Genomic DNA, 26,834 nt, shown 5'->3' on the forward strand with positions numbered 1-26,834 from the left:
TAATTTGAGTGAATTCATTCAACTCAAATGATATTTACAGTAGATTTGGCCTTTATGCTAAAATTTTTCTGTAATATTTTTTTACTCAATCACACATTAAAATTGCACATACATGTACCAAATGAAATAAAATGTTATAATTTATTGCATATAAATCACCAGAAAAATCAATTACAAAACTTTTGATGAAATATATTGATATACATTGTATGTTATCATAATTTTAGTATTCATATATCGAGACATATACATACATAATATAGATACAAAATCATACAGACATAATTCATGTCTCTTTCATTTCAAATATTTGGTTGCAATCACTTTTGCCTTCGAGTTTGTACAGAGTTGCATGTTGTAAGCTGAGGTAAATCAAGCACTATCACTGTGTTAATGCCTGCTTTAGCCGCTTGCTTTTGCTCATCCTTGCTTGCATTTGCTCATTGCCACTCATCTTCGCTCATATGAATTTTGGGAACGTAACCAAAATTCATACGAGTGGCAATGAGCAAATGCAAGCAAGGACGAGCAACAGCAAGCGGCTAAGGCAGGCATTAACAGTGTTGTGGATGTTTGAAAAAATTACAAACATCCAAGCTAGAATGCAAGGCCTCGCCATTAGTCTGTGTATTGAGCTTGCATTAGCTTGTTTCATTGCGTTTGTCTGCATTCAGGCAATCCGCAACTGAACGCAAGCCCAAAACTCGAAGGTGTGAGCCAGGCTTTATGGAATACATGTATACCACCCTACATACAGTTTGTTAAACAAGAACTGGAAGTCAATTATTGAGTAGCATGGCAAAAACTCATTTATGAAAGTGAAACTTACCTGGGGTTTCAATTTCAAATGAATTTGTAGCAAACTTTAATACTGGAATACTTGTTTACACCAAATACACTCATTTTCTTTAAATTAAAGCTTTGGATGTCAGCCTCTGTATTTTTATTAACCCATACCTTTTAGGGAAAACAAACATATGGACTAAAAACTGTCCCTTGACCTATTAGTGTGATGATTCTCTCATCCTACTAGAGTAATATTAAACTAAACAAATATGCAAAACAATGTAAATCTGCCCCTTGCTGAGATTTTTTTGTTCATTTTAAAATGACCATCTCATTTACCAACAAACAATGATGAAGAACTACAAATATATTTACTGAAATTTAATAAAATGACTCAACCAAAAAGTATAGGCCTATATACTTCTATTTCAATAATGGATTGGATGTGCAAGAACTATAGGAAATATAATGTGCCCTAATTTTCACCCAAATTTAATGTTATTTGCTCATGACTTCTACTGAGTAATATTTGCTGGTTAAACATAATAAAACAAGATCATCACATTTTTAGTCTACACATACAAACCGAGTTAAATAAATACACTAATATCGCATTTCATTGTTTTTATTTTTGTAATATACAGTTGAGGCCGAAAGTTTACATACACCCATGGAATTTAGTTAAATTTGTTCGTTTGCCAAACATCGTAAAATTTACTATATCTTCAGAAATATAAATACTACCATGACGAATTTGGTGTCAAATAAAAGAGCATATTAAGCTCTTTCACATGATTGGAATGCCGCTGGGATTAAAGTAAATTTCAGGCAGAATTTTTTTGATGAAAACAAGTAATATTCGTGCCCAATGTATTCTATTGTTTGTTATTATATTTTCAAACATCGTTTCATAGAAATATATAAATGTTAAATCTATGATTTATATTACTTTTTCTATCATGTCACCACTGAACAAAAAGTGTAATCTGAAATATTTGTGTTGAGAAGTAACTAGCACAAATATGAAATGTTTTTGTCAAGTTTTTAATTTGACTAAAATATGAAGATATTTTTCAGCTCCTGACAAAGCAATGGGATGAAGGGGCATGGCATACTCATTTGTTTGATATCAAATTTGTCATGTTAGCACAAATATTTTATAAGATACAGTAAATTTTATGATGCTTCGCAAGTGTCAATTTTTCTTTGAATTTCCTTGGTGTATGTAAACTTCTGGCCTCAACTGTATGTCCTGTAACATCAATTACACAACTGATAATGAATGTAAGTCTGAAAAACTCCCAAGCTTTAAGTTAAGATTAAAAGATTGATTTTATATTTTTGTTGCATGACATAGATTGTACATATTAATTCTTCAATTTGAATGAAACAGGAAATCATAATGAAAGGATATTTAAACACTACCACATCAATGATTTGGAGCTCATCCGGCATCTCGCAACAAAATTTAACACAATTTTAATTTCAGCACAGTTGACACTAGTAAATTATATTAGTGACATAAATTGAGGATATAGAATTAAAATTGATGAAGAAATGACATAGAAGCATTTTTTGTGATCTATGAATAAATTTCATATAAATTAAGCATAAATAATTTTCTAGTCAAAATTTCTAAACTGTGTAGAACCTTGGTAAACCTCGTGTAGCTCTCAGATGGACCAAAAAAAAATCAACATATAAATAAGTATTTTTTGTGAGTTTTTTAAATGTATGAATAAATTAGCATATTCAATGAGTTTCAAAATTCTTTGTTGAAATTTTGTATCACCACCTCGAGCTATTATATAAAACAAACAAAATTGAAATTGATCAACAAATGAAAAAGAAAAAAAAAATTATTTATGAATAGATTTTGCATAAATTAGAAAAAAAAAATCAAAATCAGTCAACAAATAAGAAACATTTCATGTGAATTTTCAAAAATATCCATAAATTAATTTTGTATAAATTAGCATAAAAATTGTTCTAGTCAAAATTTCAAAATTCTGTGTAGAAGTTTGGTGAACCTCTACCAGATGGAAGCAAAAAATTCAAAATCGGTCAACAAATAAAGAAGCATTTTTTGTGAATTTTGAAAAATGCGCATAAATTAGCATATTAACTGAGTCAAAATTCTGTGTAGAAGTTTCGAATCCCCACCTAGTGCTATCATATAAAGCAAACAGAATTGAAATCGGACTTGAAAATGGCGAAGAAGCATTTTTAAATTGTGGACGGATGCCACGCCACGGCATAAGCTCATCTGGCCCTTTGGGCCAGATGAGCTAAAAATCAGTTCACTCTCTCCAATCCCTAAAGTAATTTGGAGTATCATTATCTTGTTGGTTTTATGAGTTTATATATTCACTCAAGTAATAAAAACCAGACAAAACAAACCCCAATATTAATCAATATAAAAGAAAAGTAAATTATCTTGCAGTCACAGACATGGCTTCTAGACCCCTAAACTGAAAATAAAAAATGAAAGTCACCTTTCATTCATAAACCAAAGAGAAAGAGAAAAAAAACAGTACTTGAAATGAAGTTGATTCATGATCAAACAATTGACGCTTTCAATTCACAGATAACAATTTAAAAAGAATTCACATGTATTGAAGCTTTTCATCAAAGTAGAATTAAAAAAAAAAAAAAATGTAGCTTAAATATCTTAAATAAACTCTGAGATATGACAGAGAAACAGTTACCAAAAGATATATTTCCACTTTACGTAAAGATTGTTTAGACAATGAACTTATACATTGAGATTCTGGGCTTATTTACGTTTTACACTGTTCTTTGATGGACAACATCAAAATTGAAAAAGTTTATTAAAATATGGAAATCTGTTCTCATCAAGGCACTTTAGATCAGTACAATCAAGTTTGAAAGAAATTGTTCTTTTAAGCTTCAAAATTAAGATTTAAAAAAAGCATTTATTGGGCATGCATATTCACTTGTTCACAATTTTTTATATTGCATAGGAAAAGTTACTGGTAAAAAGGAAACAAAATACAGTAAATCAAATTCAAAGCTTTCAAATCAAATTGAAATACCATGTTTCATCAAATCTAGTAACGGTAGAGGGAATACATTAACACAATGCAATTTTTTTAGGTTCAAGCATGACAGAATTATGATGGATAATCTTTACCAGGAGTAATTTGAATCATGAAAATATCACCGGTCAACACATATTTATGTATCAAAAATTGCACATAATTTCCCCCACATCAGAGTCTGAATTCAGATGAAACACTTGCTTTTTTATAAAAGAAATGGAGATAATGATTGTGACACAATATTTACACATCCTGAAAAATGAAAGCCACTGGTATGTGTAGATATATTTACAGCTGACTTGATAATGTACATTTATACTGGCCAAGTATCAACCAAAGCCTCTTTGAATACTATTATTAGTGAAACTCAATGACAACCAGGGGTTTTAAGAGCATTTCAGTAATGATTCTGTTGTCTTAGAACTACACGACACATTTTCTATAATGGTCAGTAGAAAAAGCATATTTGGCAATTTAATTTTAGTCAACTCTAGAAAGGCATATCGACTCTGTTTTTGCATATAGGATGGGCAGGCTTCAACTTTTACAAATGATAGCATGATTGAATAAACATAAAAAGTACATGGAATTTACAAGATAATACTGGATTTTACTAGAATATTTTTGCTATTGAAGTCTTTATCATATCCTATGCACTCCTAAACTGACTTATGATCTTGATGTACAAGAATTTATCAGTGCTCTGGTATAAAAAAAAAACAGGCTTCATACTCTGACATAAAATAGGCCTTTAACAGATCTCTTAATACCGCATGTCTTGTTTTGGGAGGTTTTGAAAGTGTGGACTTAATCACACTGAATTACAAAGAAAATCAAGCAGTACAAACAGTAATGTATTGAATATTTACTATACATTGGAAGCCAAGAATTCAAAAACAATAATGAAAAAGTATATTATTGCATCTCTCGCAACAACAACAGCTAGTCATTTTCCAGAATTTCCTATCGTCAAAAAAAGGTTTTCTTCATATATCAAATAGATGAGCACAAGTATTTTTTCAATGATGTATTTCACTCAATTTCCAATGTTTATTATCGAAACAAAATCAATTCGTTATTAGATTGCATTCTTATTTTGACTTGTATTTCATGTAAAAGAATTGTAAAGGTTTCATACCATGTAGTATATGAACCATTATACTGATTAATGACAAAAAAGTGGGGTGGTTTGAGGATAATGGAACAGGATATCAGGGTGGCAGAAACATATTGGGTCCATGGCATATCTCTATCACACTATTTTAAACAACTGAGATATAACGGTCGGCTATGATATAAAATCCAGAGGCAATCCCCATTTCCCCGATCCAACTCAAAAGGGCGCCATTCAGTATATTTGTGGTAAAGACGATTGCCACAACAGCAAGAAAATATATATTCGCTTTATGTTTAAAGAGTAAGAAATTAAAAATATCTAATCTAAATATCAAAATATGAGGCTTGGAAAAGAGCACACATCTTCCAATTTCATGGTTAATTTACCATACACCCAGATCCTTTACAATACCTCAAACAAATTAGAGGACATGTACTGTTACCCTTTAATAATGTCCTAGAATTGTCAAGAAATGTCATTGTAAATTCATGCACAACTACTTTACCACTTCCCATAAATAAAATTCATATTCAACTGACTTAATGCCAAGTAATATACTGTTTGAAAGAAAATGTGGCAAATTTTACACAGGGATATTCTTACATTACAGGGCAAAAATAGATACCTCAAAAACGACAGAAACAATATCAAATAAACAGACTCTAAAAAAGAATGAAGGCTTTCTTGTCATTATAAACGGAGAGTAAAGAAAAACAAAACTGACAGAAAATTGGGTTTTTTTAATTCATGAGTTGGTGATGGAAAAGTAAAAAAAAAAAATCAGCCTAAAGAATCCTATCACAGGCCAGGAAAGTTCTGCTAATCCCTTGAAATAAACCAAGTCTTACATTGCAAAAACGATTTGACCTTGGTAACAACACAGGTCTCAGATAACAGGGTCAAAAGATATCTTGAAGAAGTGCAACAATGTAAAAGAACTTGTCCTGTTCTAAAACAGTGCTCATATTTCAGATTCCAAAGAGAATAAAAGAAATGAACAAACTGGCACAATCTGAAGCATATCCACTTCTGAAAGTGGGAAAGTGAGATGTATTTGAAGAAACCACTTGTTGTTATGTAAGGAGAAGGCAGTCCTATGATGGCATGAACAAGGCAAAAGCAATTTTGTGTCTCGCCCACTTATGAAAATAACCAGAAATATTGTGAATTGCGAGGGCACGCAACAGAATTGTAAGAAAACTTCATTGTGAAATAACTGGGATGGAGTAACACTTGTCATAAGAGCCTTGCACGTGAACTTTAATGTTGACCTGAAAATGACTTTTGACCTAAACATGTGAACTCCGACTGCAGCATCACATGCAGGTCCCCCAAGTCCATCTACCATCCAAGTTTGGTTGAAAAGTGACTTACGGTTGCGGAGTTAGGTGTCATAAGAGAGCCTTGCATGTAAACTTTAACGTTGACCTAAAAATGACCTTTGACCTTATCATGTGACCTCTGACTGCAGCATAACATGCAGGTCCCTCAAGCCCATCTACCATCCAAGTTTGGTTGAAAAGTAACTTACGGTTGCGGAGTTAGGTGTCATAAGAGAGTCTTGCATGTAAACTTTAACGTCGACCTGCATGTAAACTTTAACGTTGACCTGAAAATGACCTTTGACCTTACCATGTGACCTCCGACTGCAGCATAACATGCAGGTCCCCCAAGTCCATCTACCATCCAAGGTTGGTTGAAAAGCGACTTACGGTTGCGGAGTTAGGTGTCATAAGAGAGTCTTGCATGTAAACTTTAACGTCGACCTGCATGTAAACTTTAACGTTGACCTGAAAATGACCTTTGACCTTACCATGTGACCTCCGACTGCAGCATAACATGCAGGTCCCCCAAGTCCATCTACCATCCAAGGTTGGTTGAAAAGTGACTTACGGTTGTGGAGTTATGTGTCATTAGGTTTGTGACGGACGGACGACATTTGGATCCCTAAGTCTCGCCTTCACCTCTGGTGGGCGAGACAAAAAGGAGAACATGTGAAGATGATAGAAGAGACTGGATCCTCCAAACATTTGGTTTTCATTCACCATTAGACCCTGGAGTGCAGCCATTTACAAGCACAGATTTTTTGCATGCCAAGTCTGTTCCATTCTCCACAACATCATTGAGAGGTCTCTTAACAGGTTTGTTGACAGTTTGTTGAAGGGTGCAATCTTCAACCTTTGCTATTGAGTCTTTGAGTGTTGGTGCAATTCCATTCATTAATTGCACACTAGTTTGTTTAGCTTTGGAGTCCTTAGGAATGACTGGATTATGTTCTGATGTCTTTGGATTAACTATCAGTCTCTCAATGTAGTTAAACAAAACTTGCATGAATTCTGGTACACCATCATAGCCTGGAGGGAAAAAACAAAATCCAAAATAAAGATTAATTCGGGTAATCACTAGGCAAGTGTCATAATATTTTTGTTTTCACCAGTGCCCGTCAGTGATTTACATCGGCAGAGACGAGCAAACTGATGAATTAAACAAATACATGAGAAATTCAGTGTCAAAAACTTTGAAATTAACTAGTTAAGCACTAAATTTCCTATTATATTAAACTTATAATGTATTATATTTCAAAACTTTTATCAAACAAGTGGGGCTATGGATTTAAATTACCAAGCAGGACTTCTCAATTTTCTTACTTGAATTCATTGGCTTGTAAGATTATGATGTTGTTGTATTCAGTTAGGCACAGCCATTTTTGTTCTGCTGGTTTGCCACTTGGAGGTGGCGCCACCTCAGCAGAGCTGACATAGAAAGCAACAATATTGTAATCTAGGTCCAGGTGGGGGGGGGGCATAATGACACAATAACGCCAATTATGTTACATTCAGTGCATGTCCAACCTAAAATTACAAAAAAGGGGATTTCACATACAAATTGAATGCAACAATTGTTTTTCTTACCTGGGAATGCATTAACATCAATGACATAATGAAGGCCTGTATGGTTCTCAACTATGACATCAGCCCCAATCAGTGACATCTGAAGACCATTGTGTAAACAGTCTGCTAGAGATTTAAGTACTTCTGAACATGGCTCTAACATCACATGATCAGCATCAGTTTCATCAAGCTATCAAATCAGGACCAGTAAAAAATAGAAGTATTGTGAAATACTGAAAATCAGTAAACTGTACATGACATTTGAGCAGGGCATTCAGCTTTCATAGAGGTGTACCACAGTCAACTGTTTAAAATGAGGGTAAAGAGACTATAAGCAGTTGAGAGAAGGAAAAAAGATGGGTTTGGGGAAATAGATTTTGTAGATAAAGTGATGTCCACATGAAATCCAGCTGCATGTCCTTAGTTACAAACTTCTTTTGAGCCAAGCTCTGGGTCATATCTTATAGATGTTGACATTGAAAGTCATTCCCCAGACATGAATAAGCAAATCTGATTAATAAAAAGTACACACACTCCATCAAACTCACGTATGTGTGAGCTAGAAAACACAGAAAGAAAAACATTTGTTTAACACAGCAAGGCTGAGCAATCAATCTGTGATACTTGTCATACATTAACGCTCAGCTCAAAAGGGGGTCATTGGAGAGATACATACCCATACTAGAGTAAACATGAATGCCTCCACCCAATTAATGCTCAAGGACAGGGCATACTGAGGGAAAGGGGAAAATACTATGTCTAAAGCAATATGATCTGATTTAGGTAATGCAACTTGTATCTTTTTCAAGACCGATCCACATTATTTAAAAATTTTAGATATTACACATAGCACAAACTATAATCACCATTATCCAAAGTCATTGCTAAATTGACTACACTACCAACATATAATGTTTATGAAGAACAAGACCTTATTTCTTTTTCAGGAATGATCTCATAAATATGATAGACATACCTCATTCAGGAATGATGTTGAGTTGAATTTGGATACATCATGACTGTCAAAAAATATAGTGCTCTGATCTGAGCCTGAGAAGAAAGGGAAAATTCATTTTAAAATAAATCAAAAGCTTGTTCTAGATACATGTAAAATGTATTATCATAAATTGAATATTGACACATGTTATTCAATTAACATGCAAAGACGATGTAACTCCTGACAAAGATAATACATTTCTGCAATTAATAATTTGCTATATACAACCATGAAATCTCTATAATAAATTTCTTGAACACCCTATCCCATTTGTCAGACTGGTTTCAGACTGGACAAATTGTAAGACCTTTCTCCACACCATGGGAGTATTCCAGCAAGGTCTTGAAATAATCACAATGTTTGGCAAACTACAGCAACTTTTCCACATTCCTGGATGTTTGTTTAATGCAAATGTGTAGTCTTGCCAAAGATCTTTGTAAGGAATGTGTCAATCACATGACATGAAGAAGTCGCTTGGGTTACATTACTTTTGAGATATTCACTTACCTCCTATTGTGAAGTTTTTAACTGACGGTCTCTTGACTACAAAGTACTGATCTCCTATGATGAACACTTTATGAAGCAAGGCATTGTGATTAATGAATGTTTGAGCTACACATGGCGGCCTGATATCCTTTAACCCAGCTTCATTGAATATCAAAGACATCTTGAAGAAAAAATAAAGGAAACATAAACTAATAGTGAATATTAATGAAAATTAACTGACCACTTTGAACTTTAACATTTTTACCTCACATTATAACCAGATAATTGTACTCCTATTGCATTTAAAGACCAACTCTTTTTGCAATATGCGTCAGGAATAAATTTCACCTAACAAAGGATTCTTTAATTATCTTGAGAAAGAGCAAATTCCTAGTATCTATTGACCTCTGTGACCTTTGACATGGTGCCAATGACATCTTCTAAAAAAGTTTCCCTCTCCAGAGTTGAATACATAAGCCCAGTTCAAAGTCTTATATGTCATACAATTCTAATTATTTTGAGTATAATGAGAAATGACCTCTTTAACATTTGACCTTGATACCCCCAAATAACTACTTACTGACACCACCATCACTCATAACCCAAGTTTGAAAATGATCAATCGAATGGATTTATGTTCTCCTGAAAAAAATGAGGACAGAAGGGAAACCAGGAAACATAATACTAAAATCAAATGCCTAGATGGTGGCTGAAGGGGATGCATGAAAAGATAAAATTAAAATGAAAGAGTAAATTAAAAGAGAGAGAGAGAGAGGGATACACACTTGAGTCATGGAAAACACACATGGGCAGTAGATATTTTTAGGACAAGGCCAATTTTCAAAGAGCACATTTTTATACTACAACACAAGTTCGAGAAAAATTAAAAAGGGCACAAAAATATCTAACGCCAGTGAGGCCAATTCAATAGAGCAATTGAAAGTCTTGGATGGTCAAGGATTAATTTAAAACATACAGTATTGTAGTTATAAATCAATATTCATGTACAAAACCGGGAAGCTTTTTGCAACAAACACAAGAAAATATGTGAACAGGATCTAAAATTATTTCCTTATTATTCCCACAATCAATTGGATCAACACATATTTCCCCTCTATTTTATGGTCTTAACATTCTGTAAATGAATGTTGATAATTACATGGTGGAATAACAAAGTATGGCTAATATTTTCCCTCTTTGGATCCTTTGATATCAATTAATTCTCTTCCTTATAATATGATAATTATACTTATCAACCTATCAAACTCAAATGTTTTTTTTCCATCATGAATAAAAGATTCATACCACAGAATAATTTCCCAAAACACAAATTACATGAAGATTACAGAGCACATTTTACATTCACTATTTCACATTCATTCATTACCTTTTAGTTCATTAGATCACTTGCATTTAATTACTTTTTAATTTCAATTAAGTATTTTCATGGTTGTACACAGCCTCTTGCCCCAATGACCCCCCCCCCCCCCCGAAATTTTGAAAACTTCAAAATTTTCACTAAATTCACCAAAAATATGCACAAAATCCTTCAATTTCGCTTTAGAAAATGCAAAAGCACCCCCAAGCTTAGCCGCTTTGCTCTCTTGCTTCTTAAAGAAATTTATGCTGCTTGCCCCCCCCTCCCCTCCAGAAAAAAATTCCTGCGTAAGGCCATAAATATTTTCATTTGCTAAAGTGTCTTCTAAATTGTGTCTGGCTATAAGGTAGAGTGAAAACCAAACAATTGAAAAAAAAAAATGTTCTGGCCAACCTTCACATCTATTTACCTGATATCTACATGCTAATAATACCAAGGAATTTCTGATCATAACATGAAGGATGGAAATGATTATAATTGCTTAAAATATTAATCGAAAACTTTTTAATTTGTAGAAAAACAGTTTCTGGTGGTTCAAATACAATGAACTGTCTTTTTTTCTGATCAGAACTTTGCCTCATATCATCCTCATCCTTTACTTTGGGTTCTTACCTTGTGTGAGATTACTGATCCATGGGCTTGAGATGGCTTACAAACTGTACAAAAGGAAATAAAAGATTGCTCAAACTGAGATTTAAATTTTTCACAGAAAGCTTGTCTTCTAAAAATTATGTTTACATCAAACATACAGTGTCTACAAGAATTACTTGTAAAATTTACTTGTACACTGTAAATTAACAAGTGGAATGCCTCTGGCCGTCTCACCTGCATCACGCGATTCAATATAGCAGCAGTGCTGATTTTGAAAACTACTATAACTCGCACAAGATGTTCAGTGATACTTGGTTACTCGTATTTCCACGTTTTATGAATTAGACCAATACACTTATAGAGATATGATGGCAATTCAACAAATACCCCCAATGTGGCCAAAGTTCTTTGACCTTACATGACCTTTGACCTTGATCATGTGACCTGAAACTCGCACAGGATGTTCAGTGATACTTGATTACTCTTATGTCCAAGTTTTATGAACTAGACCAACACACTTTCAAATTTATGGCTGTAATTCAACAAATACCCAAATTTGGCCAAAGTTCATTGACCCTAAATGACCTTTGACCTTGATCATGTGACCTGAAACTTGCACAGGATGTTCAGTAATACTTGATTACTATTATGTCCAAGTTTCATGAATCAGATCCATAAACTTTCAAAGTTATGATGGTAATTCAACAGATACCCCCAATTCGGCCAAAGTTCATTGACCCTAAATGACCTTTGACCTTGGTCATGTGTCGGGAAACTCATGCAGGATGTTCAGTGATACTTGATTAACCTTATGTATAAGTTTCATGAACTAGGTCCATATATTTTCTAAGTTATGCTGTCATTTCAAAAACTTAACCTTAGGTTAAGATTTTGATGTTGATTCCCCCAACATGGTCTAAGTTCATTGACCCTAAATGACCTTTGACCTTGGTCATGTGACATGAAACTCAGGCAGGATGTTCAGTAATACTTGATTAACCTTATGGCCAAGTTTCATCAACTAGGTCTATATACTTTCTAAGTTATGCTGTCATTTCAAAAACTTAACCTCAGGTTAAGATTTGGTGTTGACGCCGCCGCCGTCGCCGTCGCCGCCGCCGTCGCCGTCGGAAAAGCGGCGCCTATAGTCTCACTCTGCTATGCAGGTGAGACAAAAACACTGAAAAATGAGTGGATGGACTATGATAAAAGTAAAAAATGTGTAACCTGGCTTTCATAAACTCTAATGAATTATATATCACATGAAAGAGAAAAGTATAGTCTTTGTTTTCCATTTGGTAGCAAATTGTTATTGGTCACGCATGAATGATTGTATTTCAAATCAGTCTGATAATGCATATTTTCATACCTTTTGTGATCATTGAAGTGTAACTCGCAATGCTTCGATGATCATGACTTTATTACTTTTTCTGAGATGATATGCTCTCATTTCATATAAAATTCAAATCCTTTTCACTCACTTTATTCATTTTGACAGGAAATGAAATATCAACAAGTGGAATGCCTCTGGCAGTCTCGCCTGCATTACACGATTTGATATACCAGCAGTGCTGACATTGAAAACAGCTATTAAATAATTACTCATAAAAGAAAACACTCATAAGATAATAAAATACTATGTGCATTTACCCAACATGACCTTTGAACATGATCATGTGACCTCAGACATGTGCAAAACAACTCGATTACTGGTACCCTTATGTTTACTTTAAATGAACTACATGTGTAGATCCATAAACTTTCTAAGTTGTGATGCCAATTCAACAAATACCACCAACATGGCCAAAGTTCATTGACCCTAAATGACCTTTGATTTTGGTCAAGTGACCTGGAACAAGCACAAGATATTCAGGGATACATGGTTACTCTTATGTCCCAAGTTTCCATGAACTAGATTTATAAACTTTTAAATTTATGACAATTCCACAAATACCCTCAACATTTTCAAAGTTCGTTGACCCTATGACATTTGATTTTGGTCATGTGACCTGAAACACACACAAAATATTCAGGGATACATAATTGCTCTTATGTCTAAGTTTTATCAACTAGATCCATAAAATTTCAAAGTTATGATGACGATTCCACAAATACCCCCAACATGGTCAAAGTTCGTTGACCCTAAAGGACCTTTGACCTTGGTCATGTGACCTGAAACTCAGGCCGGATGTTCAGTAATACTTGATAACCTTTCTGTCTAAGTTTCATGACTAGGTCCATATAATTTCTAAGTTATGATGATATTTCAAAGACTTAACCTTGGTTAAGATTTCAATGTTGAAGCCGCCGCCGTCGGAAAAGCGGCGCCTATAGTCTGTCTCTGCTATGCAGGCGAGACAAAAATGAATCGAATTACACCCCTGTACAAATGTCAATGGGACAACAGCAGACAGGTATCAATTCGTTTTAAAATTGTTTATGAAATATGTAATACCGACTAAAATATTAAGACCTGTATATCAAATGAAAGCATATCATCTCATCTCTCAGGGGAAAAAAAGGAAATAAACCATGACCAATGAAGCGTTGCACACTTTGCTTCAATAATTACAGCAAAGGTCTGAAAATATACATTTTTGCATATACCAATTCAGAATCATTCATGCATTACTGATCACTATTTGGAAGTAGTTGCAAAACAAAGGCCATTCTTTCTTTTCCATTTTTATATTCAGTTTGACAGGAAATGAAATATGAAAAATTAATTTAATTACACCCATTTACAAAAGTCAATGAGGCAACAGCAGTTGGACATCAATTTTTTTTAAATCATTAACAAACTCTGTAAAACCGACTGAAATATTAAGAATTGTATACCAAATGAAAGCATATCATCTCATCTCTTGGAAAAATAGAAAATAAGTCATTATCAATGAAGCATTTTGTGCTATGCTTCAATAATCACAGCAAGGTCTGAAAGAATGCAAATTGGATTTCATAATTCATTATCATTCATGCATGACCGATGACGATTTTCAACTAGTGGAGGTGCAAAACAATGGTTACACTTTCCTCTTTCATATGATATAAATTTATTATATTTCATGATGGCCAACCTAGGAATTTTTGGGTTCCAACATAGTTCATATTCTCATTTTGCATTGCTGTATGTAGTGTACATTGTAGACACTGTAAATCCATTGTAGATAGTATTTATAAATGCACTCTGTACCAAGTACAATTTACCTTATTCATATACTAACAAGGCACACTGTAAGCATTAAAATATTCTAGGGTATTGCAATACATGGATATATTTGTATGACAACAAAAAAATTCTCTACATGTAGGCCTACATGGCTACATGCCCGGGGGGGGGGGGGGGGGGCACTCAGTATATAATGCATAGTGGGTATGTGCCACGGGGGGGACCCCCATTTTTACACTCAAATTTCCGTTCCAACGCATAGCATTTGTGTCTTATTGAGAAAAAGAACAAAGAAAGCCGCTCCTAAGCATAGCATATTCTTCTTATCATGAAAAAAGAAGAAAGAAATCCGCTCCAAAGCTTCACATATTTTCTGTAACGCCGTTCCGGCCACATTGATCTGCTACAAAAATGAGCCGCAGTTTTGGTGAAAAGCGGCCGCAGAGCGCTGTCCGACTATCGCCTATGCGCTAGCGCACCCGGCGCCTGTGCCGCCATGCTAGTTGCATGCATGTATGCCCGTTCCATAGGGACGCATACGCACTCACACACAGGCGACCCATTCCAAGGACCCCCTTTTTCACAAACATTTGTAGTTCCGAAGCCCGTTCCGAGGACCCCCTTTTTTACAATAAGCCCGCTCCAAGGCCCCGGTTTTTTGCCTCGCCCGCAGCACATACCTACTACTTTTGAATTTGGATACATCATGACTGTCAAAAAATATAGTGCTCTGATCTGAGCCTGAGAAGAAAGGGAAAATTCATTTTAAAATAAATCAAAAGCCTTTGCATAGCCCCCCCCCCCCCCCCCCCCCCCGGGGGGCTACATGCAAAGGGTTTTGTTTAATACCAGCTTAAAATTTGTAGAGGATTTTGTGGTCAATCATTCTATGGCCTGTTTACTGCACTGGTGGCTATTCAAGCAGCAAATCTCAAATGGTCTGTCATGACCCCCCCCCCCCTTCCCCCTCCACTTGAAAAGGGTGGCTTTACAAATCTCCATAATGATACATTGTGTTTTAACATACTGTACATTCAGATAAGCTGCTCCTCAAGGCAAACCCAATAAATGATAAACATGAGCTGACTAAATAAATGATAAGTGACTTAAAATTGGATTTAAAATCGGATCAATACATCATGAATTTTAAACAGTGTTTTGCCTCAATGTTACGGTATACCTTGTAAAGCATGTCAGTAAATAGCACTATAACAATGTGGAGGTCCACTCCCCTATACATGTACATGTAGCTTTTCTTAAAGGCCACCGCACACCTTAAAACCCAACTGGTCTGCGACTGAGTGAGGGAAAATGTTAAGTCACAGCCCTTGTCAGACAGAAGAGTCGCCTTTAAATACTGACGCGTACCTGATATGCAACATGCACACGCAGTACTAAGCATCAATATCTCTGTTGCTATGGCAAAAAGCAAAAAGCACATGCGTGAGTTGCAGACCAGCATAGTCAGATTGCAAGGTGTGTGGTGTCGAGGCTTATTACTACCTTGCGATTCATCTCCCTTTACTCAGTCGCAGACCAGTCGGGTCGTAAGATGTGCGGTGGCCTTAAAATCCTTTTAAATCCTTTCTTTGATACAAAACACCAAATTAATCCTTTTTAGTGTGTGTGTATTTCTAAATATTTACAAGTGCTTTCTGGTTATCCGTCCTCATACTTCTAATTGTTTCTCAATCTTGTTTATCTAAAATTACAAATGATAATATAATAGTCATGATAGAGACAACTTAATGAATGAGGATTGTGAAATCATAATCATCATTATAAAAAAATAATAATTTGAGAATTATCATTATCAATCATTACTACCAAATCATAATACCATAGAAAATAGAATGACAGTACAAAACATGTATATACCTACCACAGGACACTCACTACCATATATGGTTACAGAGAGAATATGCAAATGGTATTCACAACTGTTCCTCAATTTCATATCCTTACCTAAAGGGAATCCTACTTGAGCCTTGCGTAGAAGCTGCATAATCTCCGTTTCTTTGGTTGTATGGATTTCAACAAAGTTGGGTACTTTGACTTTCCTATGAATATCTAAGAATAAATAAGTAAATATATGATATATACAATCAAACTTTTTTCTTTCTTTTTCTTTTCATTCGAGCAATTTCTTAATAATGCATACTGAAGCATGATAGCTGTTAAATGTGAGGAAAGACAGTTTGAAAGGTGTAGGAGTTGTGATGCACTGTACTGGGGATTGCAATTTTTGAATAATTCTTGTCTATTCATCAGGTTATATTAATCACTCTGTTGAATTGTGATTGAGCCTGCAATCCTTTTAATACAATCCAGATTATTAATCAGACAAGAGATAGAGAGCTCAGCATTATTTTGTGAACAAAGTCAATATGAGGCATTAAAAAAGCAAAACACACCAATAGGTGAAACATTTTTTTTGTTAAGGTGACACAATCTGTGCATCAATCAAATTTGTTTATGTGGTTACAAAAAATTATCCAGATTAATGACAACAAATTCATGGCAAAATAATTAATGAAAACAATACAATGTCATTAGGTCAGTGAAATACTTGAAGCATAAATCGGATTGATTTGTCTCATCATTTCTAAATGCAATGAAGAAAGTTGTTGCACCTGGCTTTCAAAAAACCATATCCTCGTAATAAGATCGTAAAAATTATGAGCACTTATCTCTCATTATCAAGTTTGAGAATGGTAGTTGCAGACCATTTGGATTGTAAGGTGCATGATGGGTTTGGCCATGGACCTAGGCACAACAAAATTGTCTGGTGTCTTGAATATCAAGACTCTCTCCTTTCAGTAATGATATACTTACCAGGGTTACTTTGGAGGGAATCTAGTAGGACTTGATAGCTAATATTACGATCCATCAGGTTCTTGACGGCACTTAGAGGATCTAAGACCACTACATCAGGATTAACCTTGATGTACATCTGAAAATAACAAAATGTCATAGTCAAGAATACATTTTTGAAATTCATATTTTTGTAATTTAAAATATGCTTTAAGGGCAGTTAAGGCACTTTGAAACAAGCCAACAGCCAGACTGAGTCCCTCCCACCCATACCTTCATGAGTTTCCTGAAGTACATGTACATCCCTATTATGGTTACACAACATCTACTACGGCGACAATTGCTCCGGGCTTTATTTCATCTAAGATAAAGGGTAGGGTTAGGATAGGCTATATAGTGTTAAATCCGGGGTTGAAGTTGGTCATTCCATAAATGTGTGGAATTTGCAGCGGAGCAATTATCGCCAGATCAAATGTCATGGAACCCCCTATTATATGTACACCATGTTTGATTTCACATTTCATTTGGATCCTAAGTCTCCTTTCATCTTCAGTGGAAGAGACAAAAAGAAAAAAGAATTATCTGTCATTCAATCACACAGTGAAATAAACAGACATGTAGCTTTGCAGTTTGTTCTTCCAAGGAATTGGAGATGCTACAAAATTCATAATGCATTAAAATGAATACAAAATATCACACTGTTCGTACTTGTCAAGTTTGACAAAGCTATTGCATTTCCTTTTCTCTTTTACATGTAAAATAACTTTGTGCAAAACAAGTTCATGTAACAATTCAATTTTATGATATGGGAATATGTAAAGTTTGAGAGATCTCCTTCTAAGCAGTATAACAGTATGAAAGGGGGATGTAGACTCACTCTCCAAAACAACTTTATTTCCTTATATTTATTTTCTGCTTTTATAAGTTTTTCAACAATTCAAAGGGCAAGCTCACCAAGAGTTGAAATTCATTTGAAAGAATCAAAAGAAAGAAATACAAGCAAAACCGTGAAGTTTCACCTGAAATAAATTGGATGAAAAATGACATAAATACAGCATTTGTTTCAAATACCAGTATTTGAATAACAAAGATCTATCCATCATTAAAATGGGCTTATCATTTTAAAAGCCCATTTTTTCTTATCATTTTTATAAATATTCAAATTTTCTGCTGGGAAAAAGGAAAAAACATTGCATGGCTCTTTAAAATTGTGCATTAAAAGCACAATGCATTCAGCTTGGAAACCTGGCTCCTGAGTTGGCATCAACAAGTCATTGGACATTCAAACTTCTAGTAGTCATGAATGTGTATAAAATCATCTATATTACAGGCAGGTCTATAATTCACCAGCCAGACAGGTCTTTCCCAGGAAAATTACTAGGTTATTGATAACTATTGGATTTTTGCAATTTATATCAGAATCAACCATAAATCAAAATGTCATTGTTTTATGTCTCTCTTTTACTGTACAGGTATGATAAACTCACAAGCCTGTATTCTGAAGTCTGATTAACCTCTAGAGGCCATGGTCTAACTCTGTGCCATTATGGGAAACATTGTATTAACATTGTAATTTTATATTTCTTATGCTCATTATGTTGTTTAACCATGCTATAATGATGAAGAAAACTGATTCATTGTACCCAGAGAGTTATGAATGACCCAAGTGACAGATTAGATTATACAAATCAAACCTGTGATATTGGAGATTTGGGTCTCAATTGGCTATCCATAGTTAAATCACAACTTTAGACCAGAGTTTAAATTAAACCAAAGTTTTGAATACAGGCCCATAGACTATCCAGTAACATTTATCTTTACAAGTAAACGCAAGTTAAAGCAACCTAGGATGCAACCCTCTACAGCCCAGGGTTGTGTTCCCAAACCTTTTCTTTTCAAGGGCTAACACATCAGTGTTCCATCAGTGTTACAAAGGCCATATCAACAACCATCTGTCAGCACATGTGGTATGCAATTGCCACTAAAACAATGTCCATTCATGAAAGTGTAGGGACCCTATCATCCTCCTATACTAAACCTTACGAGCTATCATTAATTCATCCTCTAATAGTCTGGATCAGCTAAGTGTGTACCCATTGCTTGGTAAGAGTGCAGAATGGAAATACATATATATCCGGATTATTATCATGTTAAAAAAACGTGCGCAGTGTCACAGTCTTTACAATTTGAAATTCCTGTTCATGAATTTCAAGATGAGAACAAATGCTGCTTATGCGGACCAAGTCCTATCAGCGGCACTCAATTAGTCTGTACTATTCTGGTACTCAACCTTTCATGAATAGAAATAGTCTGCACTAAGTCTGCTCCATGAACGTATGAAAGGGGTAATATACAACCTAGTATCTGTTGAACATTCCTCTGTACCTGCAGCATGTGCATACATGGTGGTCATCCAGTCGACCTGAAAACAATCACTCACAATCACTAATAGTCTGGACTTGCAGACCCTAATGTTAATCTGCATCATATCTCATCTCCCAAATAACAAATGAACAACTTCAACAACATGTAAGTTCCAAAAAAGTGTACACTGAGATATATATATATATATATAGTGTAATCCAAACTGTGTGAGAAACAATCCCTACTACAACACTTAAAAAAAAAAGGTTTTAGAAAATGAGAAGTAGACATACCTGTGGCTGTAGCCGAATATTCCTTATTTCAGATACCTTTGTTTCATATGTAAAATTTTCCTTAACCCAGTATATAGATGGGGTTAAATTGCAAGTTAGCTGCCTTCACCTAACTTACAGGGTTATAGCTTGGTCCACTTTCTTTTCTCACAGTGGGCACACACACACTACCGATTTGAGTGTGCAAAAATAGCAGGGTTAGCCAAGCAATTGCCATGTTACTTTTAAGTGTGAAAGTCCAGGATTAAGAGTCGCTATGAGAAATGAGTTCCAGCCAAGCGAAGGACGGTGCTCCATGTTTGATTTTAGCACATATAACTATTCAGGAATAAACATTTCATACAGTGTACATGTAGCTAAATCTATTTGCGAAAGAAATGAAAACTATCACTTTACTAAAAATTATTGAAGTTTGAGATTCATATCAGAGATAAAAAGGGCAGGAAACATATTTAAAACATCCCAACTAAGATGATCTTTGAAGGTTTCAGTGGTAGAGAGAATAATGGAGGTTTTCACGGTAAACACCATGTATGTAGTCCTGAACAGGACTGTTTGTCATTCTTTCTTGATTGTATGTTAGCCCCGGGGGGGGCACTCGACCAAAAAAGTGGTAGGGGTGTGCCGCGGGCGAGGCAAAAAACGGGGGCCTTGGAGCGGGCTTATTGTAAAAAGGAGGGTCCTCGGAACGGGCTTCGGAACTACAAATGTTTGTGAAAACGGGGGTCCTCGGAACGGATCTCCGTATCTCTGTGAGTGCGTATACATCCCTATGGAACGGGCAATCGTGCATGACGCAGCTAGCGCGGCCTCTGCCGGTGCGCTCGCGCTTAGGCGATGGTCGAAAAGCGCTCTACGGCCGCTTATCAATGCGACCGGAACGGCGTAACGAAAAATATGCGAAGCTTTGGAGCGGATTTCTTTCTTCTTTTTTCTCGATAAGAAGGAAATGCTATGCCTTGGAGCGGCTTTCTTTGTTCTTTTTCTCAAAAAGACAGAAATGCTATGCCTTGGAACGGAAATTTGAGTGTAAAAATGGGGGTCCCCTCCGCGGCACATACCCACTATGCATTATATACTGAGTGCCCCCCCCCCGGGATGTTAGCTCTGAAAAGAACTGTTGACGATATTTCGACCAGCATGTTCTGGTTGTCATCAGGAATGATGATCCACATGAAAACATCCTTACTACCAAACATGATTTTGAAAATCTGTCACCAACATGATTAAAACCTACATGTACTGTATGATTATTCAGTAAAACCAATATACACAAAATGAAGTTATCAAATTATACATTTTACAAACAATCATAAGAGTTACGCTAAGAAATCTATGTTTGTTCATAGATGTACATGAAGCTGAATAACTTTAGAGCAAGACTTTGTTAGCCTTTTTAATACCTTACCTAATATACAGATGTATGTATCTATCGTTAATACTATCTAGTCGCTTTGAAATGCAAAAAAAAAAGTTTCTATAGGTATTTTCTTCCTTGACAACAGATGGGTTGTGATTTCTTACTCCTTTCCTTTGTTGTAACTGGATCAATTCAAATGCCATTTATGCACTGCTTCAGTAAAATGTTATGCCTCATTACTTTACTGCTGAGGGGTAAACAAATCTTGCATCATCTGTCGGAGTCTCAAAAAAGGAGTAGGCCTACAGTGTACTCCGGACAAAAAAATAATCATATCTAAATGTAAATAATGTAAATTTCAAAAAGCAAAATGCTGGAATTTCGTTAAAATGTGATAACCAATGAAAAAAAGGTTTAGCAATATTTTGTTAAAACAATTATATGCACGCAGTTATGAATATGCAATACATGTAGGTAGGATGATGTCATGTCCCCACTTTCCCTTTTCTTTATTACCGTATATGAAATCATAATTTCATATTTTCATACATGTGTGTATGACATTTCTCCCTTTAAGTTGCAGCAATTAGTATTATGCACAATAAATCAGCAGTCAATCATTGTTATTTTATTCTTGGAGGACCAAATATGATATTTCACATAATATAATACAAAAGACTAAGTGGCACTTACTGATATGACATCATCAGCTTGCTCATTGCATATTTGTGAAGAAATACATACGTAGTGAACTGTTTCACCAAAATAATGAAATTCTTAAAAGGTACCCATTATTAGGGATTCATTACAGGGGCGGATCCAGGATTTCCACAAGCATTCTTTGTCAGATTTTGATGAAATTTTCAGTGTTATGTTTATGTTATCTGTTCAAATCATATCACTTTCAGCCTTGAGTACCCATCACATTGGTTAGATAGAGGGTAGTGGCAGTACACTACTGCAGTGTCACCTATGAACTTACGTGTGTAAGTGCACATAGACATACATGGAGTTAAATACTGCATAAAATCACACTCAATAATTTGTGAAACAGGGTTGTTTATTTCTTGGTGTTTTGAAGCCAATTTGGCTCATCATAAAATGAGTGCAGTAAAAATCAATGACCCAACAAACTAAAATAGTTGCCCCAGTTAAGTTCATGCTTACAAACCCTAATGCGGAAAAAAAAGTTAAATATGTGTAAGAGGCAAGGTAAAAAGTGAAAAACAAGTTTACTTTAAATAGTCCTTCATATTAGTTTGTGGTTAGGTCCTACATGAACGTATGAAATTCAATGTGTTTGTCTTACCACTGGCCGACTAGCTATTAGGTCATTTGTTACAGCACTTTAAGTTTCATAATATTCATTCAAAAAATGTATGTAAATTATTATTGAATTTCAAAAAAAATTTACATGCACTTTGTGGATGTATTATCAAGGAAAACTTCAAGCTTTCATGTATCTATATCATGATGCTCCAGTCATGAAAGTCATGCATGACCTGACAAACAGTCCCCTATGTATTCTGGGTGGAAAGTGGCAACAGTAGATCAATGGGCCAATTAACAAAGTAAGGCCAATTGCTTTTTCTAGCAAATCATTAACAAGGGTCATATACCGGTAGATCTTCATTTTCATACAATAGTGACTGCCATTGGAGAATCCAATCTTCCTTAGAATATAGATTTACATGTAGATCTCACCAAACAAAAACGATCCAGCTTCCTTGAATATCTCTCTCTCTTCCTTTCTGGAAATTCCTTTAATAATGGTTTATATTTCATGAAAGACATTTGATTTGTGGTGAAAATAAAGGTCCATGTTATGAAACTAAACAGCTGCTTTCAGACCCAATTGGAAAGTTTAAATACCTCGTACTTTCTAATCAGGAAATGTACCACGATCAACAAATACCTCTTAGTTAATAAGTATTTTCAAATATTACATAAACTTTTCAAATTATTATTTATTTGATCAAATCTCACTACCTACAAGTCTACAACACAACTTATCTACCATCTATCCCATCCAGCTAGTACGCTGGGTGAAGGTACTTGGGAGCTATAGAAAGTAGATAGCCCCACTGACTGAACTTGCGATTTTGAAAGAGTGCGCGCGTCTCTTCTGCTCAGCTTTCAGGTGGTTATATAAATATGGAAAAAATAATTATCGGTTGTTAATAGGGTCAAAATAAGTTCTCGCTAGTTTACAGGTGTGTGATGAAGGAGTGAGTCTGAAAGCACCTAATAAAGAGTTTTTCTTCAAACCCAACCCAAAATACAATCTACTTTGTTAAAGGAATCAGTCCTTACCTCTAGATTATCAATCATACACCTTGCTTTGTTGTCTCCCTTAGCTGCCTGTGTAACTACATCAGTTAGTTTGTGAAAGATGACTGAGAATGGCCCTTGATCACTCAGTGACTTCTGCAGGTCAAGCTGTATATGAATAAAATCATTATTACTGATATGTCCCTTGAAATGCAATCATCCAAAATATATCCTGTGTATGTTTGAAGTGCATTCCAAAAGGGCCACTTCCATTGATGAGTGGATACCATGCGCGACCATGGGGTCTCGAAAAGCATCTTAACAAGTATTTTCCATATTCTGAAAGTGCACCCGTAACATAACAAGTATTGGCGTGTGAAACCCTACCCTTAACAAGTATTGGAAACAAAATGATACCCTTGGCAAGTATTCCTTGAATTGAACCCCTAAACACGGACGTCGGTCGTCAGTTTTACCTTTACCTACATGTACATCCCTATATCAATGGGTTTAGTATGGCCCCACCTCCCATACCTCGTGCAAATCGGACTCTATACACGTAGTGTTTACTATTGGGGCGAAAAGTAAATCCTTACAAAACATTTTAGTCTTATTTATACCCTCGCAAATTTGACCCTAAACATGTAGCTTTCCTAGAGAAATAGATTTTAAAAAATCATTATTTTAGTGTTTTTGACACCCTTATTTGTTACGTACATAATGTGGCCTATCTTAAAAAATACATCCTTTTTACACGTTTTTGGGGACTAGCAATAGAAGAGTTATTAGCATTTGAATGTCGAGATCACTATGCTATGGAGATCCTCCCATTGGCAATGCGACCAAGATCTATGATGTCACAGATGAACAACTCTCACCTTTTGGACGCTGAAAATATACCCCAAAACATCTCTTTTTGCTCATTCTAATCATATGACAAACGATTCATCAATGATATAATGTTGTGAAACCCCTGTACTTGTCTTCTCATAAAGAGAACACCTCACCTTGTGATAGACTCTATAAAAGTGAGAATATAAGTGAAATAAGTACTAAAGTAACGAGGGAGTTGTACGTGTGTGACATCACAGATCTTGGTCGCATTGCCAATGGGAGGATCTACATGGCATTAGTGATCTCGATATTCAAATGCTCATAACTTTCTTATTATTCATTCAATCTTCCTCAAACTTTCAACAATATGTTTCTTTGATTTTTCTCTTTGATATGGATTCAGCTGGTTTCAAGGGTTTCATTCTCCTTTAAACGCAAGTCCAAAATGCACGCTTTTGATTAGCTGATAATCAAGTTACGTACGATTTTAGAGTTTTGTTTGATTAACTGACCGTTTTCAGATCAAGTTTTTACAGGGTTTGGGGGGTATACTGGATCACTTCAGGCCTCATCCACCAAAGGTAAAAAAAAATAATAAGGGACTGCAAACATTGGGACTTGTAAGTGGAAAGGGGGCAACTTTAAGATGGGAAGGGTACTGAATAAATAGATCTCTATTTTATCATATTGATTCAGTCATAAATGCAAAAGAGATGTAATCATATTCATATTTTTGTATTTAAATCATTCCCTTCAAATTTTAAGGAGATACTGCATTTTGTATGCTGTAACCTAATTCCATCACAATGTTATCAAACAAACTTACACAAGGTAACTTGTGTAGGTTGGATAAGCCAAGATAATCTCCAAGAATTTTTCAGGTCATACTGTAGTATTTATTTTGGAATGGAAAAAACCCTGAATTTCCAGAAGTTATGCAAAGACAAGTTTTTTAAGCAGATTATTTCTTCCCCTAAAATCTACTGAATTACTTGCATTTGCTATTGATATGAAACTTCAAAATACTATCGACTTTATCTAACTGTACAAAAAAGAGAAAGAAGAATTATTTTACGGTTTTTTTTTTAAACATGCATATATGTAAATCAGCAAAATCACTAAGTGTTGCTGAATGTCAAATCCTACTCTGCTTTTACATACAGTAGAAACCTGACAAAGTTCATCTACTACACAAGTAATCAAGCAATCAATCAGACACACATTTTTATTGATAAATCTGTAGAATACAATAAGACAATATTGTTTCTAATCTTGAAATTTAATCTATCTTTCTCAGAGATTTCAAAATTAGCCTAAGAGACGAAAGACTGAGAGAGAAAAATAAATCTTCTTACTTGAGAATATTACACATGGACAATTAAGGCCGTGTTTATGCTTCCACTTTTCAGACCAGAATCAGCGTTTCCAAACGTGATTAGTCCAAAACACGGTTGCGTCCATGCTTACTTTCATTTAAACGCTGTTTCAAAACGCCGATCGTAAACTCACAAAAAGGTGCGTTTGTAAGAGTTGTTTGACCAGAATCAGGCTTTCTGGGGAAGTATAAACAGAACCACGATCGTAAACGTGTTTAAATGACGTCATTTGGTACATGCTTCCGGTGAGATGAAAATCCGCGGGCAAATACAGTCGCATTGCTCCATGGTCGCATGTTACCTCCACGGAATTACCTCTCATCTCCCTTGTTTTGCATGTGTAACATAGTACTATTACTAGTATTACTCTTCCAATTTGTCATCACGATGAACAATGAGGGATTTACACAAAAAAACCTGGAACATGAGTTATAATGAGGAGACATCGCCAAATGCCCAAGTAGCATAAACAAATAGATATCTTATTATTTTGTATACTTAATATTCTTTTTTTTTCTTACTATTATCCTCACCATGTGGAAATTATATGGCTATATCAAGAAGCTCCATGCAATGACTAAAATATCGGAAATTGTTCGATGTTTATATGACAGTCGACGTACCTTCCCCATAACAACACTCGGGGAAAAAAACTTTCGAAAAAGGGCGCGCCCTATTTGACCTCGCTTTCCTGCTCAACGAAAATTACGATGCGAAGCCAGCTGGAGATCGTGATTTCGCCTCTGAAAAGTTAAGCATAAACAGCACACCCAGAACCACGTTTACGATCGGCGTTTTGAATCGACGTTTGAAAACGCTGATTCTGTCCTTGCAATGGAAGCATAAACACACCCTAAATCCTTCACAAATATTGTTAGCTGGTAAGACCTATTCCACCATAAAGAAATATTCAAGAGTGAATATATTCTTAAAATAAATTTCTGGGAACAGTGAACAAAAATATGAATTAGAGTATTAATATCCCAGTATGTACTTAAACAAAAAGCATTAAATATAATTCTTACCTCAACGAGCTCTGTTCCTC

General features: G+C 35.1%; 1 protein-coding gene across 1 annotated transcript; it reads right to left on the reverse strand.

The window, feature by feature from the left end:
* Nucleotides 1-2,743: 2,743 nt before the first annotated feature.
* LOC129265089 (inositol-tetrakisphosphate 1-kinase-like) lies at nt 2,744-26,834 on the reverse strand. Its single transcript, XM_064101759.1, has 9 exons — nt 26,815-26,834; nt 23,622-23,747; nt 17,313-17,430; nt 16,443-16,547; nt 11,330-11,373; nt 9,361-9,520; nt 8,833-8,906; nt 7,878-8,046; nt 2,744-7,319 (listed from the first exon to the last, which is right to left on the reverse strand). Exons 2-9 carry the CDS (start codon nt 23,637-23,639, stop codon nt 7,003-7,005), a joined length of 1,005 nt encoding a protein of 334 aa, XP_063957829.1. The 5' UTR covers nt 23,640-23,747; nt 26,815-26,834; the 3' UTR covers nt 2,744-7,002.

Source organism: Lytechinus pictus, chromosome 7 (assembly GCF_037042905.1).
Source record: "Lytechinus pictus isolate F3 Inbred chromosome 7, Lp3.0, whole genome shotgun sequence".
NCBI lineage: Eukaryota > Metazoa > Echinodermata > Echinoidea > Temnopleuroida > Toxopneustidae > Lytechinus > Lytechinus pictus.

Excerpts from the sequence above, each read along its gene's own strand:
- LOC129265089 (XM_064101759.1), bottom strand. Across the intron at positions 11,374-16,442 it reads TCAAGTAGGATTCCCTTTAG|TTTGTAAGCCATCTCAAGCC; the intron begins GTAAGGATATGA and ends CCTTTTGTACAG. Across the intron at positions 7,320-7,877 it reads TGATGTTAATGCATTCCCAG|GCTATGATGGTGTACCAGAA; the intron begins GTAAGAAAAACA and ends TTTTCCCTCCAG.